General features: G+C 40.6%; 1 protein-coding gene across 6 annotated transcripts in view; it reads right to left on the bottom strand.

Annotated features, from left to right (window-relative positions):
• Positions 1-19,571, bottom strand: part of FGF14 (fibroblast growth factor 14) — a 415,933-nt gene that overhangs the window by 247,489 nt on the left and 148,873 nt on the right. For 3 of the 6 annotated variants that reach the window (XM_087757512.1, XM_087757510.1, XM_087757509.1), the window contains exon 1: positions 710-944. The exons of the other annotated variants lie outside the window; for them this stretch is intronic. Coding sequence is in view for 2 of the 3 variants with exons in the window: in XM_087757509.1 (XP_087613635.1) it covers positions 710-785 (76 nt within the window). In the remaining variant the exon portion in view is untranslated. Of the gene's footprint in view, positions 1-709; positions 945-19,571 lie in introns of those variants that run through there. 6 annotated transcript variants of the gene reach the window in all.

The following is a 19,571-nucleotide window of genomic DNA, read 5'->3' as shown; positions in this document are numbered from 1 at the left end:
AATTTAATTTTGTGTGGCCAACACTTAGAACCAGGCCCCCTGTAGGGCTGGTTATAGGACTAATAATCAATAGACACCCCCCCTCCAGATTCACTAAAGAAAACATGCTGCAAAACTTAAAGTAAACCCAACTTTTTTCTTCTTACTTTGAAGCCTTTTTACTTGTAGTTTCCATCCCAAGGTTTTCCGTGCTAAAGAATGAATCAATGTAATCCCCTAATAATTTTAGTGACTTGACAGATTTGTTCAGCTCCAAAAGCTTTAAATGAGGAATGCAATTGTAATTCTCATGATACAGCTGAAAGAGCCCACAAACCACTTCAGTTACACTTAACTTTTCCTACAAGTGGACAATATCCAGCACAGAAAATCCCAGTCACCACTGTTGACCATGACTATTTCCACTGCAGAACACAGCTGCCACGGCCTCTCAGGAGCTTAGCAGATTAATGGAACCAAATGTTTTGCAATATGAGTAGATTGCAAAGCTGCTGCAAAACTGAGGCCACCTCACAAAACAACATTTCACTGATACATAATGTAGTTGTGTACACACGGCTATCTGAAAAGCGAATTGTGCAAAAAACCCGAACTTGGTCAGACTACATAAAGAGTTTTTTCCTGGGAAACTATACTATATAAAGAACAACATGAAGGTAAAATAGTACATGGACACCACAATGAGCACTGGACAGAAGAGTCCACCTACCATGCGAGATTCCAGGCAAGGACTGATTCCCCTTTAATTGTGTCCTCCCTGCGACTTTGTGCATATTGATACACATGTAAATGATCCTAAAAAATGCCTAGCACAACAGAAATGCTAGAAATTATCAGTCTTTTTCAATTTCGTTTAGTAGAAGTGGTGTAAAATCAGTCCTGTTCTTTTTCGTCCACTCCGCACCAGGTGGGTCCTGCAAGAAGCAAAAGGCGTCCTTTTTCTTGTAACAGGTTGGTGGGGAATGCAGGCAACTCAACAACCAAGGCTATAAGAGCAAGAATGTGAGAGCCTGAGTGGAGCAGAAATAGAAATTGTATCATTGTCACATACAGCGAACAAGAACACTCGAATACCAGGTTGGTAAAAAGGTCATAACCCATGTATGCCAAAGCAGGATGGTGAAGGAGTTTTCAAATCCACCAGTGAATATAGACACGGTCTTTGAAGGAGAGAGACTACTATGACTTCTATGGTAGAAGCAAAGGCAGGACAATGGGGTGCTGACCCCTGGACATCTGGAGCTTTGAAAGATCCTTTAAGTAAAGTTGTATGAGTTTTTGAGGGCCTTGGGAAGAGTGGATTGCTTACGGGAAAGGAGGAGTTAATAGGGAGGGCAGCCCGGGCTGGAGGAATGTTGGGCGGCAGGCATAGCTCATGAGAGCACGTGAAGATAAGAGCAGGGCACTAGGGGAGGAAAACAAATGCTGTGGGGATCACACTGGGGAGTACAAGGCCAGGGAATGTACCTTTGCTGCAGAAGAGCTAAAACCAGCTGCTGCTAGGAGAGGATGGTGAGGGTGGGAGGAGAGACCGATGAAAGAAGTTTCAGATATAAAAAATGGGAGGGGAAAAAGAGCAAACTGTGAGTTGGCTCGGGCTAAGGCAGCTGTTATAGTGGTGTTGGAGAAAACACAGGAGAGGAGATGGGAAGGTGAGGAGCACAACTCTTACAAGAAGATAACTGAGAAGCTTAAGCAGAAGTGACCGGGTACGATGCGTAGAGTGGCTTCAGTACAAACCAGAAGACAGATAGCAAGATGGCGTCCTGAGGACTGGCACAGAGACATTTGGGATGATCCCAGTCCACCTGGGACTACGCTTTGTGAAAGTAAATCACCCCCATGACCCTGGAGTCCATAGGGCCCTTTGCATGATGAGGAACAGGCACATGAATGAACAAGGGCAACCTGCAGTGGCAAAAATAGCAGGGCAGGTAAAAATACAGGAGAGAAAGGCCACTGAGACTGTGACCATTGAAATACAAGCAGCTACTACTCAGATTTAAGCTTTGGCTAAAGAATTGGGACTTTTGAAGAGCAATACCTATGTGGGGTGGCTGGTGGCTTAGAGAAGCACAGCTTGGTTTGACCAGTGCTGATCAAAATCACCTGGCTTAGACAGCCTGTGTGGCCACCAAATGGGCCATGCGCAATGCTGAAACCCCAGAAACACCACCTGTGGAGAATTATATGGTTGCAGCCAGTGTTGAGATGTGTTAAGACAGCTGGCTTGATGTCTGTAGGGCTTCATTTGGAAGAACAAACAACAAATGGCTCCAGAGTCACGTATTGTTGAAAGCAGTTACTGTCTGTAGTTGTTAAAGTGGTGCTGGAGGGAGGTGGAGTCTAGTTATGGCAAGCTAATATTCAAAACCGTGGCGCTGGAGGATTCAGTCATCCACTGCACGTGATTATGGGGCCTCTGAAGCCCTGCTAACATAAACCAGGTGAATTTTGAAGGGCAGGCTGGCAGGGCTGGGAAATCTCTCCAGGAAGGAGAAGAGCCTAAGGAACCTAATAAAAAAGGAGAAGGCAAATAAATACAATAGTAAAAGAAATACAAGCAGTTATTATGCGTGCTAATACAGGCCCTGAGGGCAAACAGGCCAGGCCCCTGCAAGGGAAGGACAAGACGGGCCCCTGCAGTTCTGGGTATGGGGCTTGCCTGCAGGGTGGCACAGAGGGTTTTTTTATTTCTGTTTTTCCAGGAGTGCTGGATGAGTCATGAAGATGGCATTTGAAATAGATCAATAATAGGGATTGGAATAAAAAATGGAACGCCTGGGAGAAGATACAGCCAAATGGATTAAGAAACTGCTTACCACCTTTATGCATAGGTTGGCAGAACTGTGTGCTAGAAGTGAAAGAGAAGATCCCAAGGGTTAGGCAGTGAAACCAGTGCAGGTGATCTCTGGCAACATGAAAGCAACACTTTCAGCCCCACTATCAGTCAGATTTTAAGACTGGGCAGGTCCCCTTGCTTGACCCTTTGGGACACATCATTATTAGATTAAAGTATGATCAGCCAGGGGAGACTTACAGTACCAACCCTACTGGGGTAGCTATAGATGTAATGAATGGTCCTACCTTGTTAACATGAGTCTGGTGCTGCTGTTGATGTTTTGAAACACGCTGGGTGCCTGGGGGACCAGCATACTGGCAAGTATTGTAGTTATTGGCAAGTATTGTAGTTATTGTAGTGGTATTGTATTCAGCAAGACAGGAGCAAAATGGCACTTTAGGAAATTGTCTCCAATTAGGAAATGGTCTCATTTGAATCCAGCTAATAATGGTTTGTGTGTGGGTCATACAGAAACAAAGCCCCCTAGTAATCTTGGTTACACAGTGAGGAACTGCAGTGAAGCCCCAGAAACACTGGAAAGACTGCAGAGGTGAGTGGCAAGACAAATTTGTACGCACGTGTGCTCAAGATAATTTAGAGTGTGGGAAGGTTAATACACTTGTATTAATACCAGGATCTGATCCAAAACCACAGAAACCATACGAATGTCCAAGTGAGGCTGAGGAAGGATTGTGACCCACTATTATTAGCCCTGTGGATTATGGAGTGCTAGTCCAGTGACCCGGTTTATACAATTTACCAGTGTATCAAAGAGTGATGGAAAGATGTGGAGTCCAGATTTAAGGGCAGCAAACACTGTAACTCCACGAACAGCACCTAGTGCTGTTAAACTGCCAAAACGCACGGCCACAGAAGTACAAGGACCAAAGCAGTTTTCAGTCATGGACCTAGAAATATTTTCTTTCTTTTCTTTTTTTTATTGTTGGTTTGTTGAGGGGTTTTTTGCCTTTCCCCTAGAAAGGAGTGCTGGTATAAGTTTGTTTCTATATTTCAAGGGAAATATATATTACTTCACATGAATTTCTCATAAGTTTCACAATGGTCCTGCAGTCTGTCAAGCACACATCACCTGAATGTGTGATAAGTTAACCCATGAGTGAAGGGAAAATAAAATATCATAGATGCTGTAGTAAATTTCAGGTGGTTTTGTTCAAAACCTTTACACTTTTGGTAACTGAGTAAGTTCATATATATCACAAAATTATGTGTTAGGCTACTAAGGAACAAGAGATATAGCATTCAGCACTGTCCATAACTCCTGTGACTCCTAAAGGAGTTTAGTGTATGATTTAAACGAGGAATAAAAACCTTAACATCATCTGAAATCTACCAACAGCTGAAATATCACTCAAAATTATCCTTCCGTGTTAAAGAGCAGGAACAGATTAAGCTTTTATATGGTTAATTGTTTAAAACTCCTTTTTCCAAAGTACATACATCATGAAAAAAAATCCATTTTCCAGATCTTTGTTCAGTATAACAGACATAAGCCTTAGACCACTTCTTATCACTAGACGTTGATACCAGCAGGCATATTCTGCAGCAGTCAGTTTTTGAAAATAACAATTTGGCTTTTTGTAAAGCAATTGGTGCCGCAGTTATCTGAATGGCTGCTTGACAGGAACCGCTTGCAACCTACCCTGGTTTCTGCTTCCCCAGAGCCGATTCCTGTGGAGTTCCAAACTTCATTGTTCAGCAGTAAAATTAGACAGGAATATTTTAAAAATTGTAATATTAGTATAACTGTACAGCTTAAAAATCAGTAATAGCACCTGTATTTTAGCATTTGACATTACTAAGCCTTTTAAAAATAGCACAGGAAAAAAATCCTGCTTAAACGAAACAGGCTAGTAGCAATATTAGAGTGAAGGTTGAACTTAAATTGCTGGTTTACTTCTGTATTTTCATTAAAGTTGACAATCTTTCTCTAAGGCTCTGTAAATTGCTGGGTCACAGAAGGGGCAAGGATAGCAGTAAAAAGCTGAGCCTGCCTGTGTAAAGATGATCCTGCATTGAAAAAACTGTAACCAATAATCTGCAAACTGCAGTTTTTCTTTCAGGTTGATCCCGGCCCAGCATTTATGGTTTCTTTTCTGATGTCTTTCACACTTGCTTCTTTAAGGGAGCGACAGTAGTCTTGTCTGAAGACATTTGATACATCGCTGCAGTGAGATGGCATTACAGCATCCCTCTGGCTGCGCGCATAGGTCGGGGAAAGGAGGAGAGGTGGGAGCGTTCAGGCTGTGGGCAGCTTTCTGAAGCCACCCGTCGTACACCGGACTTGCCTCTGTCCCCTGTCTAGGGCAGCCCGTGAAACAGGAGGCTGACAGACGACTGGCTAGAAAGCTGCTAATTCACTTATTTAAAAATCCACTTACATATTTAGGTTAAGCTTTAATGAGCAATGTTTCCCCTTCTGCCATTTTTCTTTCTCTGCTAAGCTGAAGGAGAAGGGGGTCTCTGCAAAGAAGTGAATGAAGCTGGGCATGGCTGGGAGAGTGGGATGCCAGTCTTGGCACTTCCCAGCATCAGCATGTAAGAGGGCTTTCAAATGTCAGTATTCTCATCCATAATGATGGCCTCTTTGAAAGGCTGGAAAAGCCTCAGCAGCAGCTTACAGTCATAAATCAAAACAACAGCTCGATGCAAAGTGAGGGTTCGTTCCTATTCATCTAACACCTTACAGTGCCATGCTTTTTGAAGGTAGAAAATAGTTTTCCATTACAAAATAATTTTCCTTCTATAGTTTTCCATAACAGAGACAAAGGAAAATTCATAAGCTGCACCCGTTGTTCTCCACATTATACAAAGAAAAAAAATCTTGCAATGCAAAGACCACCGTCAATTTCAACAGTTGATCTAGGATCAGGTACAGAATGTTTGGTTTGTGTTTTTTCACCTCTTTTAAATGGAAGTCCTGATGAAATTTTAATAGCAGTGGCATAATCACTACAGTTTAATGCTGTCTTGCTAATGAATGAAAAGAGATGCCAGCACAAGCTGCACTATCAATTCTAGGGACACCTTGCTTCTTCAGTGGTTTTAAGACTCAAAATCCACACGCATTAAGTTTAATATAATCTGTAAGTCAGTGCTTCCAAGAGCAGAGTTTGTATTGGAAAAGAAAGTGGCTTCTTTTTTTCCAAAGACATTAAACTCAAATTATTCTGGAAGATTATAGCAATTGATAGCCTAAGTAATATGTCTGTTCAATGTATTTTCTTGAAGACTACCACAGAGACATTTTCAAGTTGTTCTGCCCCATACAAAACACCACTTTAACATACTGAAGGAGAAAAAATGGTTTAAGTGCATTCAATGTCTCTTAAGACTTATGTTAAGAGCACCTTCATTAAAATTTTAATTATTTAAAATATCTTTTATTTTCATTAAGTTTCTCTGTTAAGTATTGTGGATTTTATTCTTTAATTATGTTTAATTTCCTTCTTTAGTGCTATGTATGTGTTATTGATTAATTTGTATAGCTTTTCTTGTGGGGGGCATAGGCTTAGGTGGGTGCAGGCTCCACCACAGGACCAGTATCTTACCTGATTCCAGCTCCAGTATTCTGGGCTCAACAGGCCCTCTTTTAACTGTTGTGGATCCTAATGCTTAGCTATTTAAACTGTCATAGGATCATTTAACTAAATGGTCTCTGGGGCTGCGGTCTAGACTAATAAGCTTTAAAATAATTTTGATTCTCATGTGCACCATATACTAGCAATGTAATGGCAGCTTGGCTCCAAATATCTTCATTCACAAAGCAGAAAGCATTTGATGAACTCAAGGTACTTCCACCTCCTCTGCGATCTTGAGCCTTCGCACTGTGTGTGTACACAGTGCAGGCTTTTATGCCAGACAATGATAAAGATTTTCAATAGGCTCCTGTCTTAATAAAGCTGCAAGTCCTACATCAGCAGCAGATGTCTAAAGTCCAGTGTAATGTTATGGCAAAGTCCATTATTTAACCTTAGGATTTCATATACTGCCCCACTTGAGCTTTACCCTTGCAGTCTATAAGGTAATAATAGTCATTACAGTGAAATTGCAGCCTTGCAAAGCTCTGCTACACGCACAGCCTTCTTCACTGTAACACAAGATTTACAAGGCAATATGTAGGAACTGGAACATTTTAAAACCTGATGCGGATATTTGAAGTAGCAAAGCACTTTACAATGGTTAATGGTAGTGGATGGATGACAAAAATGAATCATGACAGTACTATTTTTCTGTAGAAGTGTGAGCAAAACAGATGTTAAGTCTTATTTTTCTTGATGCTCAAACAGATTTTTTTTTCAGTATCTTCTTTAACCTAAGTCAGATCTCTTTCTATTACAATTTCCCTTCACTCCTGTCACTCTCTGCACAGGAGGGCAGGAGGGCATACGCTGCACCCTTACTCCCAGCCTGCTCACCACTAAGCAGGTTGGGTTTCTCACGGGCTTGCAGGTCTCCATACATGCACAGGCTGCCCAGCACAGAAGCAACAGCCTGTGGCAGTGGCCTAAACCACATGGCACACTTTTGTGTCCTTTCTTGTTCTTGCAGCTTGAATATTTAATAGGGAAAAGAAAAGCACTGTCTTTGCCTGCCCAGGAACCCAGGCCCAACTGCCTAGTGGTGTCACGAGCCAACTCACCAGCATCTCCCTCACCTTCTCTCGCAGATGCTTTATCTGACTAAAGAAGGTCTGCTTTCCTTATTCTGGAATATGCTCTGCATGTTAATGCCCATAAGCCACATTCAGATCAGCAATGAACAGAAACAATTTAAGAATGAAAAAATGGCTGACCCAAATTTTCACCCTCTCTCTGAGGAAAGTGGGTTTTGTTCCCTTAAGGATCGTTTTTTTGTCATGGGAAGCAAAGCCCCTAAAGTCTGTAGTTTGTATTCTGCACCTCTCATGTGAAGTAACAGTAACTTGATATGAAGGACATCTTGAAGTATTCTGCCTTTGTGAATATGAATGTAGGAATCTGCAGAAACTGTGAATGAACATTTACAACAAACTGTGAGCCTCCTACTGATGCACTCAAATACAAAACAGGAGGCGAGAGAGAGAAGGAAAAGAGATGAATTTGTTTTCCTAGCAAACAGCTGTCTTCTTTAACAGAAGAAACTAAAAAGAAAACAGTGTGCGAAGAGGCCAAAAGCTGCATTAATTACAGTATTTTTAGATGCTACAAGCACAATTTTGATAAACACTCTAAACTGTGAAAAAACTGTACTGTCAATGCAATTAAGTCTTTTTTCTTGGTGCAGCATCATCAATGCATGTGCCTGCTGAGAATATATTGCGGGCTATGCAGTACAGTTACCCTTTGATTAATGATTCAAGGCAATCAGTAGGGACCACACAAACTCCTGGGGGATGCCACAGTAAGCAGCACAATGTCATCATTTAATTCCTTCTCTTGACCTACATTAGAAAGAGTGAAGACTCAGTCACTATTAAGGGCCAAATTCCAGACGTGGTTATAGAAAAGCAACTCCCACAGAATTAAAAATAATAGGTACACAGCTTAGGAGCAAAATGTGGCATGGCGGAATTATTTCTTGGATATTTGGGGGGATGTTATTTATTTATTTAGATCAACTGGAGGATGTGGGAAGGTGTCAGACTAATTCTTATGTTAGCTTTAATGGCTGGTCTGCTGTGAGGTGCCCATACCAGAAAAAAACAATCCCTCCAGCCGGAAAAAACTAGATCTTGTTTCTTTGCTGGTTAGTATTTCTATTTAGCCAGAGCATGGCATTAGAGTTGGTATTTTATCAGGATAGACCTAAAAATCAGCCTGAAATAATCTTTTTGCTAGAGGCACCCACAACTAGTGACATCAGCCTGTCAGCTGGATTGCTCTTCTTCACTGACATGAAGTCCTCCGTTTCATGCCAGTGGGCAGCAATCATATTATCTCATGAAGTATTCAGAGCTGAGCAAGGTAACACAGCATATTTGGTTTTGTAGCCTTCAGCACTTAGAAGACACCAGGAAGTTCAAAATGTTGTAGCACCTCCTTCAAACAACGTTGTCTACTGTTTGGGTAGCAAATCTGTCCTCTGCTTCCTGAACCGGCTCTCTGTACAGTATTTATTCTTGCCCAAGGTCTCAGTTATTATCTTTAAGTATGTCATTGTTTCAACCAAGGTTAACTGAAAGGCCAACATTAGCAACGTTGCCAACAGCACTGTTTCTCTGACATGCTGAAATTTTCTACAGTGAGGGTGAAGCTCATCTGCATTAGAGTCATCATTTTCTCCAGGGCTAAGTGTTCAGAATGTATTTCCTGAATAACCAAAGGGCATCTATGTGCAAAAGTTATTTTCAGCTTTGACTTCATTTATAAACTCAAAGCATGTCCACTATTCTCATTTTTCCCATAGGTAATAGGTGCAAGAGGAGATATGATGGATGCTAGTCACATTACTTTCTCACTTCAGAAAGCTGCTCAGAAACTACAGTATGAAAATCTGCATGATATGAAATGTAACAAAAGAATATAAATGCTTAGATACATGAGATTACAGAGAAGGAATAATTTGGCTATAGTGGGAGTTGTCAGTTTAAGCAGCTTCACTGGGGTGTTAAACAGGAACACACATATCAGTGGAAAGTTAATATTTCTGCTAAGTAAAAGTACTATAAAAGTTTCTACTTTTTTTAAAAAAAAAAAAAAAAAAGGTAATCATTAAAATCCCTACAATGTTGGTTATGAAATGTAGTCCACAGGGTCATATACACTGAAAATTGACTTCAAATCTACGAATTGTCACCCATTAAATACTTCCTCTGAGTATGGTCATAAAAAAGATCCAGAACAAAACAGCACACTCTGTGCTTAAGAAGGCTGCAAGGAGCTGTTTCTAGCCTAGCATTAAAGAATTCAGGCAGTAATACTGCAACTCCATCAATTGTCTGCTAAATTTGAAATTGACCAAAGCCTGTAAAGACATTCATTATTTGGAGCACTCACCAGGAATTTGTCTTGTTATCTTTCAATGAATAAGAAAGTTGATTTTAAATTTGGTAAGTCGCAGCAGCTGCTGAAACCATCTTCTGTGTATTTATAGGCAGTTCACCAGCTGTCATGGGCTGCCATAACTTTCCTCACCTTCAAACCAGGAATGGTTTAGTGCCTACACCTTTACAACTGGAATGGTACATAAAGCTTCCTGTCTCATAGAAATAGTCTCAGATTAATCACTTAATTATTGCAAAATATTAAACTTTATGTGTTAGGCAAAACCAGTTATTCCTATTGCTGAATCAATACAACTGGTATGAATCTCAAATTAATAATGTATCTCTCTGAGCTACATAAGGAGGGTTAGGTTCTTTTGTATGCATCAGGCATAAAAATACAACTCTCATCATTTTTTTCCCCATCCTTGTGTATCCGTCTCTCTTTATGTAGAGAAGTGATCCATTCTCCCTGAAAAGAGTAAAATTTTTAACCCTCAAAATCCAGACCTCAAAATCCTTCAGGTGCTTGGAACTGTGCTTCCATGCTTACGCAGAACTAGCCCAAGAATGAGAGAGGTGAGGAGTAAAGTTACTTTATTGGCAGTCTCCATTTCAAGGATTTCTCTTACCCATTAACTATTTAATATAAAAATAGGTCCTTGGACCAAGCACCAGACCCACCGTATCCTATTTCTGCTGCCCTCCCCTTGTGAGCCCTACCAGCTAAGAAGCTCTGTCCTCAAAATTTAAAAGAGAATTAATTGGACCAAATTCAGCAGGAGGAAGGAAGGTAACCCAATCAGGGTACACCACAAACTTATATGTCCCTGGTGACACACTGTAGGCACTTAAATCCTTCATCAGTGAGAATGCAAATGGAAAAATAACTTAGAAGCAGCCAATCTAATGTTAAGAATAAACTGTCTGGTCTTATTCCAAAGAAAGTGGGATTAATTGTTCTTTAGAAGAGCCCTCCTCTCCCCTCTGACTATGGAGAAAATCTGGGTGAATCCCTGGATCAAGAACCCCTTTCCCTGCCTTGTAGTCTCATGTCTACACTCATCCTCTTAACAGTCACTGGGCCAGAGAAGCCCAATTTGATAAGAATCAAAACTGACAAACTGCCTACCTGATCAAATGCCTCAATGTCCTTAGGGACCGAAATTCAAGGCCAAAATAGGAAGAACATAAGACATCACTGACCACCCAGATTGGATGGCAGCACTCACTGCTATGCCACGAGAGATTAGAGGCAGAGAGGGCAGGAAATATGAGAAGAGTAGAGGCCTTCAATTACTCTTATGAAGATTCACACTGGTACATAACACAGAGATCACTTTTTTATGAGGCCATCGATAAGTACATCTTGAAGCAGCTGTGAAGGCAGCCTATAAAGTGGGACACCTCCCTCAACCTTGTCCTGACTATCACACATGGCTTGGCTCAAAACTGCACTTGTGAATCTAAATAAACTCTGTATCTCTACAGGAGCAACAAAAGCCAAGAAGATATGCTGCCATTTTGCTCTGTTTCAAGAGGCAGAGCCACACAAAGATGAAGGAACTTGTTTAAAATGAGCAGCTAAGAGAATTAAAACCTTACAGAGAGTGTGGAGATTACACTGTTGATGAATGAGGAATGCATACCATGGATTTTTTTTAAGTATTTTTAGAAAGGGTAGAAAAGTCATGAGGACTGAACAGCAGGTAAGGGAGGTTATTATAAGTAAGAAGGCATCCCTCAGGAGGCTGAAGCTGTGTCAAACCTAAGGAAAAGGAAATGATCATAAACTCTGGCAGATTAAATGTAAAAACATAAGTAGGAGGGTCCAAAAGAGAGTTTGAAGAGCAACTAGCAAAAGGAATTAAAACTAAATACAAAATCTTTCTTCAAACACATCAGTAGCAAGAAGCTTGGCAAAGTCTGTAAGGCCAACTGATGATCAAAGTACACAAAAGAAACCTGAGAGAGGACAATATTGCAAAGACTAAAATAAATTCTTTGTGTTAGTGTTCACTGTAAAAGAAACTGGGCAGATTTCCATGCTGAAATCCTTATTTTTGGGGGATTCAGTAAAGGAGACCTCTGACTTCCATATTGTATTTTACAGTTACTTAAAAGTGACTGGTAATAAACTCCAAAAACCCTCTGGCATTCAGTAAGCAGTTCTAAGAGAAAGCAGGGATGAAATCAGTAGTTACCAGCAGTGGTGAGTAACCTCTCCCTACAAGCTGTCAAAATAGTCGAAGATGGTAAAGGCAAGTTGAGTTTTTCAAAATTAGCTAGATGATAAGTAGATTTGCACATCCAAAGAAGGGCAATGAAGCTGGTGAAGGGTCTAGAGAACAAGTCATATGAGGAGTGGCTGATGGAACTGGGATTGTTTAGTCTGGAGAAAAGGAGGATGAGGGGAGACCTTATTGCTCTCTACAACTACCTGAAAGGTCAGTCTCTTCTCCCAAGTAACAAGTGATAGAATGAGAGGAAAAGGCCTCAAGTTGTGCCAGGGCAGGTTTAGATTGGATATTAGGAAAAATTTCTTCACCAAAAAGGTAGTCAGGCACTGGACCAGGCTGTCCAGGGAAGTGGTTGAGTCCCCATACCTGGAGGTATTTAAAAGGCGTGTAGATGTGGTGCTTAGGGACATGGTTTAGTGGTGGAGTTGGCAGCGTTAGGTTTACGGTTGGACTTGATGATCTTAAGGGTCTTTTCCAACCTAAATGATTCTATTATTTTTTTGATTCTAGATAAAGAAAATTCATAAAGTTTGATGCAAGGACCCATATATTTCAAGTAACACAGATATTGTTTTATCTTCATCAATAAGAAGATGACTAATCTATTTCTCAAAACTTGAAATAATAGTTTAGGCTGTGGTGCAAGAATTTCAGCCCCCCACTTCCCTCACAGAACACTCTTTCAGACACTAATTTTGGATTATTAATTCAATGGGAGATTGAATGTGAGTATAACAGGTTTAAAAAGAAAAAAAGATGCTTTTTTTTTGGATGAACTATTTTTCCAAGCCAAAATATGTCATCACTCAAAAACACAAAATAAAAATACTGTAATAAACAACCCACAAATACCTGCCTGAAAACAGGTCACTCAGTCTTTGAGGCAATTTTAATGTCTTTCCTTTCATGTATCGAAGTGCCTGCCTCTAATCTGCTTGCTCCTTTCACTGATGCAGATTCACCTAAATGACCTGATCTTTGAAGAAAATTGACTAGAAATGACCCAGCAAAGAGATAATTTTATTTTGTGTTGTACTTTGTTCTTGTTCTCAATATGTTGAAAGATCCTATTTCTCAATGGTTATACAGTCTTTTCAGAGCAGTGCTTTCAAGCTAATTATGATGCTCACCATTTCTACCCAGATGTCTTCTTGTATGGACAAAGGTGATGTCAGAGATGATGCATTTTCCAGAAGGAACATTTTCCCCTTTGTTCCCCCTGAAATACGCACGTTGGACTTTCTTCCTACCTCTCGGAAATCTGAGTGAGATCCATCTTGTCTAACTCTAGCTATCTGTAAGTTTCATTCTTATATTTCCTTATAAAAATATCAGTACTGGGAAAGCCCAAGGGTTCATCTGATCTGGTATTCTGTTTCCAGGAATGGCTACAGCCATCTGCTTGAGGAGAGTAAAAACATGGACAACCATACAGAATTATAGAATCATAGAATGGTTTGAGTTGGAAGGGACCTTTAAAGATCATCTAGTCCAACCCCCCTGCCATGGACAGGGACATCTTTCATTAGATCAGGTTGCTCAAAGCCCAATCCACAACCTTAGCTTGAACACGTATGATACTTCCCCTGAGTACTTTCCTAGCTTCCAGCTGTTCTCCACTCAGCTGATGTGGTTTCTGTGTTTATTAACCCCCAACAGATACTTCTTCCAAGTACTTGTCCATTTCTTCCTTGAGCCCATGTAAACTTTTCACATTCATGGCATTGCCTATCGGAAAGCTTCTTGATTCTGATTCCCATTGCACGAAGTATTGTCTCTTTTGTCTGTTTTGTAATGGGCTTCTCGTAGATTCATTTGATGCCCCTAGTTCTTGTATTGGAAGAGGCAGCAAACACTATCTCCTTTTGCCATGGCATTCATGATTTTAGAGTTGCTATATCCCTGTCTCCTCCATGCTCCTCATCTCCCTGTCTGTTTTTCATGGTGTGGTGCATTGACCTTGGCTGGGTGCCAGGTGCCCACCAAGCTGCTCTATCATTCCCTCTCCATTAACAGGACAGGGGGAGAAAATAAAAAAAAAACGCTCATAGGTCGAGATAAGGACAGGGAGATCACTCACCAATTACCATCATGGGCAAAACATACTCGACTTGCAGAAATTAATTTAATTTATTGCCAATTAAACAGAGTGAGATAATGAGAAATAAGAACAAATCTAAAAACATCTTCCCCCTACTCCTTCCTTCTTCCCAGGCTCAGCTTCACTCCAGACTTCCCTACCTCCTCCCCCTGAGCAGCACAGGGGGATGGGGAGTGGAGGTTGTGGTCAGTTCATTACGCATTGTCTCTGCAGCTCCTTCCTCCTCACTCTCTTCCCCTGCTCCAGTGTGGGGTCCCTCCCACGGGAGACAGTTCTCCACAAACTTCTCCAACATCGATCCTTCCCACAGGCTGCAGTTCTTCACAAACTGCTGCAGCGTGGGTCCTTTCCATGGGGTGCAGTCCTTTAGGAACAGATTGCTCCAGCGTGGGTCCCCCATGGGGTCACAGGTCCTGCCAGAAAACCTGCTCTAGCGTGGGCTCCTCTCTCCATGGGTCCACAGGTCCTGCTAGGAGCCTGCTTCTGCATGAGTTCTCCACAGGCTGCAGCTTCCTGCAGGGCACATCCACGTGCTCCAGCATGGGGTCCTCCATGGGCTACAGGTGGATATCTGCTCCACCATGGACCCCCATGGACTGCAGAGGGACAGCCTGCTTCACCATGGTCTTCACCACGAGCTGCAGAGGAATCTCTGCTCTGGTGCCTGGAGCACCTCGTCCCCTCCTTCTTCACTGACCTTGGTGTCTGCAGGGCTCTTTCTCTCACATCTTCTCACTCCTCTCTCCCTGGTGCTGTTGCACAGCAGTTTTTCCCCTTCTTAAAAACATTATCACAGAGGTGCTACCACCATTGCTGATTGCCCCAGCTTTGGCCAGTGGTGGTTCCATCTTGGAGCTGGGTGGCATTGGCTCTGGCCGACATGGGGCAGCTTCTGGCATCTTCTCACAGAGGCCACCCCTGCAACCCACCACGCTACCAAAACCTTGCCACATAAACCCAATACACGTGGCCAGCCCACCAAGTCACAGCTTGTATGGAAGCTGTTCCCTGCCTTTGACTGCCCTCACTGCTTTTTCCTAAATCTTTTCCATTTCTGCAGTATGTCCTTTCTGAGAAGAGGGGATAAGAACAGTACAGTGTTCAAGATGTGGTTGAACCACAGACTTACAAACATCCAGCTTGTTCTTTGTTTAGGTTTCTATTATTTTCTTAAAAATTCCTAATACGTGACTTTTTCTGATAATTACTGAGACGGTAGTTCTATGAAAATAACTGTCATAATCAATAATGTCTCTGTGAAACTATTGGTTCTCCAAAAACCAGAGTTTTTTTCCAGGCTCCTTTGCCAAAATCTCCCATCCTCTAACTTACTATATCTCTGTTTTTTTCTAAAAATATATTTTCTGAACGTGTGGGACAAAAATTAGTAGCAGCAAAAAGTTGGAAATAACAAGAATGTTAAAGTCTCTTGCATGGTTCTTGCTTGCGTAAACAAGCCCTACATGTAAAGCATTACTTTTTCCTCATGTATTAGTTCAACTTCTAACTCACAGGACAAATAAAGGAGTAAAGGGAAAAATTCTCACAAAGAATGAGAGAATGTTGATTTGCCCATGACCAAGCCAAATACTTGCCTAACACCCTGATTAGGATGCACTTACTGCTGCCCTGAACTTAGAAGAGGCTCTCAGTAAGCCAGGTGATGCTTGGTATGCCAACCAACTGGGCCCAGGAATGCTATAATGAGTCTGAAGTAGTAGTTTTCCCTAGGGAAATATAAATCCTGCATGCATTCAACTGTTGTATTTCTGATACACGTGTTTGCATAGAGAAGATAATGAGATATTTATAAGTGGCATGATACATTACCCTATAAAACTGATGAGCAATCCATGCATCACACTCTAAGAGAATCAAGAAATTAATCAATCACAAAGTACCCTTTCTTGCTTCCGTATTTTAATTTTTAGAGGAGCTGTGAAAACTGTAAAGAATTAAGAAGTCAAAAGTTAACATTCTGCAATAACACGATTTCTGCATCTGATTTGAAAACTACCTAATAGCAAGATTTAAGTGCTTATTTCTTTCATTAAATAACACAGGTGAATAATGCAGTCATTGGTGCTGTTGATCTACAAGAAAACAGGCAAAGGGAAAGAAAAAATCCACAAAAAGGGCATATTCAGGAGGTTTTGGCACAGAGAAGAACTATCCAAAAACATGAAGATATACAGCTTAGGGCAGGAAGCCTTTCATATGAATTATACAGGCTATAGGATTATGTTTCAGAAGTGACTTTCAATAGCTTATGAAGAACTGTTCAAGGCCTGGAATAGATGGATGACTGGAGAGAGCATACCTCCACTGTTACAATATAATAGCCAGAAACTTGGCACAAGTCTTTGGACCTGAGAATTAATTTCACTTTCAGGCTGCTCCAGGGGCCATGTAAGTATTACCTGTTCCTTGCCTGGAGCTGGCTATAATTCAGTCTTAGACAAGATGTACTAGAAATATTTTCAGAACCCTACAAAGTTCAGAAAAATTCATGTCAGAGAGTTACTCCACACTGATGCAGTGCCTACTTTAAGCAAACCTACAGTTTATCAGCTAAAAATACCTTTGGATATTTTCAGCAAGGGCCATGATATTGAAGAGATTGTTCTTCAGTTCATTGATTGCACTAGGTTTTGGGTTCGTCTGTAATCCTTAAACATTAAGAGGAATATCACAGATGGAAGAATTAATTCTGTCAGGTAAGACTGTGAGTCACTTTGTTGAGAATGAAAAGGGACAAAGTAAAAGCAAGCCAAACCACATTCAACTGAAACTGCTGAGTTAATCTGTTTTGTTCTTTTACACCCCTTAGAAAGACACTTGTTTCCTGTTCATTTAATATCAGCCTTCCATCACCGTTATTTCATTCTTTCTTTTGGACTTCAGCTAAATGACAATTACAAATCTTAGCAAATGTCTCTTAAGATTTTTGGAATGTTTTTTCCAAAGGGAAAACATGACTTGACCAATTTATTTCAGCTTGAAAAATAAGAATCCTTCGACCCTGTCAAGGCAGGAAAAAGGTTTAAAAAATTACTTGGAAGCGAGCATCAGCTATATAAAAGAGAAACACATGACAAAAACTTGAGCAAATTACTGTCTCACCAAAATGCACAATGTTCATCTGATTAATGATATGCTTAAATCCTTTTGAAGACATTTACGTTTCCCTCCTGACCCCTGAACTGGTGAAGAAAAAAACAGCAAAACACAAATTTCTCCAAGCTGCAGAGATCCCCATCGAGGAAAAGAATGAACTTTGGGGCTATATTCAGAGGCATCTAAGCACATACTGAAAATGAAATTCATACATATAGTACTCATTCAATCATGAGAGTACACATGTACTCTGCAGCATGTATGTCCTAACACGTAATGTAGAATGTAACCTTTCAATAGCTTTAGAAGACTCAAATGGATATGATAATGACTTTTTATTAATATTCCTTTTTCTATCTTAAGAGAGAGAATTGCTAATTCATTTACTTCCTTATTTCTGATTTTGTATCAGAAAGGGATAAATTACACAAATAAGGTTAAATTTGAAGTAATTCTCAATCACCAAGTGACTGGAAAGCAAAGATTAATTTGTGGTGGAAACAAAAGAAAGAAAATTAAGCCTGTGCATATGGACTATAGGATAGAAAAAAATAAAACAAGCCAGCTGGGTAACAAGAAGAGGTAATGTTGTCCACAGAAGCAAACCAAGCATCAGACTTTCTTGACGTTTTAGACACCATTTTTTCTTACCTAAAAGTAAATTACAAAAATAACTAATATGGTAAAGGACAAGACTTTTCTGAGAAGTACAAAGATTACATGCCGAAAAACTGAAACAACAAATATCAGTGCCTTTCTGACCTATCTATTCTAGATTCCCACTAATATTAAAGTAGCTTATCTTTTCCTAATTAATAGTCCAGGGTTGACTACTAAAGGATGTTGTTCAAAGTTATCAATGCTGTTATTTTTTTCTTAGGAGGCTTGGAGTTTCTCAAACTTACCTTCATCTGCAGTTCTTCATTGGCAAGAGGTTATGATTCCCTCCCTCAACAAGATCAAAAATTCACCCTCATTCTCAGAATTGGCCTTTACTGGACCTCTCCACTGACATTATTGATACATTTAAAGATAGATGCTTTGCAGTACTCTTTTCCAGAGAGGTAAAGACTGCCTGTGAAATCTGAATGACATCACTATGGGCAATGCAAAAGAAACAAACAAAAAAATGTCAACAACAAAACTTCACTTTCAACCAGCATCATTTTCTCCTCTTCCCCCTGACCTTTTCAAAAGCAAGATAAAGATTACTTTAAATGAGTTGTACAAAATGGCAAACAACAGCTAGTTGTCCTAGTAGTTTCCTTTGGGGAAAGCCTCTATTTGAAAGAAGTGACTCATTAGTTTCTGTGCTTTCCAAATGACAAAATGCCTTCACTGCACTTCCCTCAAGCACCGTACTCTACTTGCCTTCTGTAGCATTTGAGAGATGTCGGCAACAGTAGCTGTTTTTTGCTTCAGGATGGGATTGCCTTGTGAGACCCCTACTCTCTCTGAAAACAGGAATCAGCTTCCATGGAGAAAATACAAAAACATAAGTAGATTTATATCTACAAACCACAGCAGAATTGCATATTTCTGGGAAATTCTAAAGTAAACTAACAAAGCAAAGAAATTAAAAGCAGAACCAGTTCTGCTCTTTGTGAAACAACTGAGGGCAGCTACGCTCACTCCTGAAGCTGGAGATTTGCTCAAGCACAACGTTTGCACCTGGGCATGCTGTCAGATATTGGTTTCCCAAAGAGAACGAGTCCAGATAGGAGCAAGCACCTGATACGTTTAGCCTTCCACAGTCAGAGGTAACACAGTGGAGCCCAAAAGGGACTGCAGGGACCAGGAAAGCTGAGTTTGGATTCTGGCTCTGCAAATAGTACCAGCCCTCACTGAAGCAAATGAAACAGAGTCCACATTTAGGAAATCTGTGTGAGAATCAATAAAATGAACAGAAAAAAGAGCAACAAAGTGTATGGGAACAAGATACACCTCATAGAAATGTAAAAAATAATTAAAAAAATTAAATTTAAGGAAAAAGAATAGGCAAAATCCTTGTTGTCCCTCTTACACACACTGGTTTGAGTGTCCCATAGTTTTATAATTATTTTTGGAGTCTACAACAAAAAGTTCTTATAGCCATGCAGTACTCAGATACAAAACTTAACAACATCAATAGCTCTGTGGATGTATTTAAAAGAGTATTCAAAGACTAAAACTTAGCTAGCAAAGGAGAAGTCAGCAGGAATGTAGATTCAGCTTTCCTTCAAATGACATTACTTTCAGTTAAGAAGTTCTACTGTGGCGCTTTGTCTTGCCCTCTGCAGCTTGCATGAG

This window comes from Nipponia nippon, unplaced genomic scaffold (genome assembly GCF_047370975.1).
Source record: "Nipponia nippon isolate SJK-2023a ecotype South Korea unplaced genomic scaffold, ASM4737097v1 scaffold_2, whole genome shotgun sequence".
NCBI classification, from domain to species: domain Eukaryota; kingdom Metazoa; phylum Chordata; class Aves; order Pelecaniformes; family Threskiornithidae; genus Nipponia; species Nipponia nippon.
Note: the sequence above shows the minus strand (reverse complement) of the source record. Positions and strands in the feature narration are given on the sequence as shown.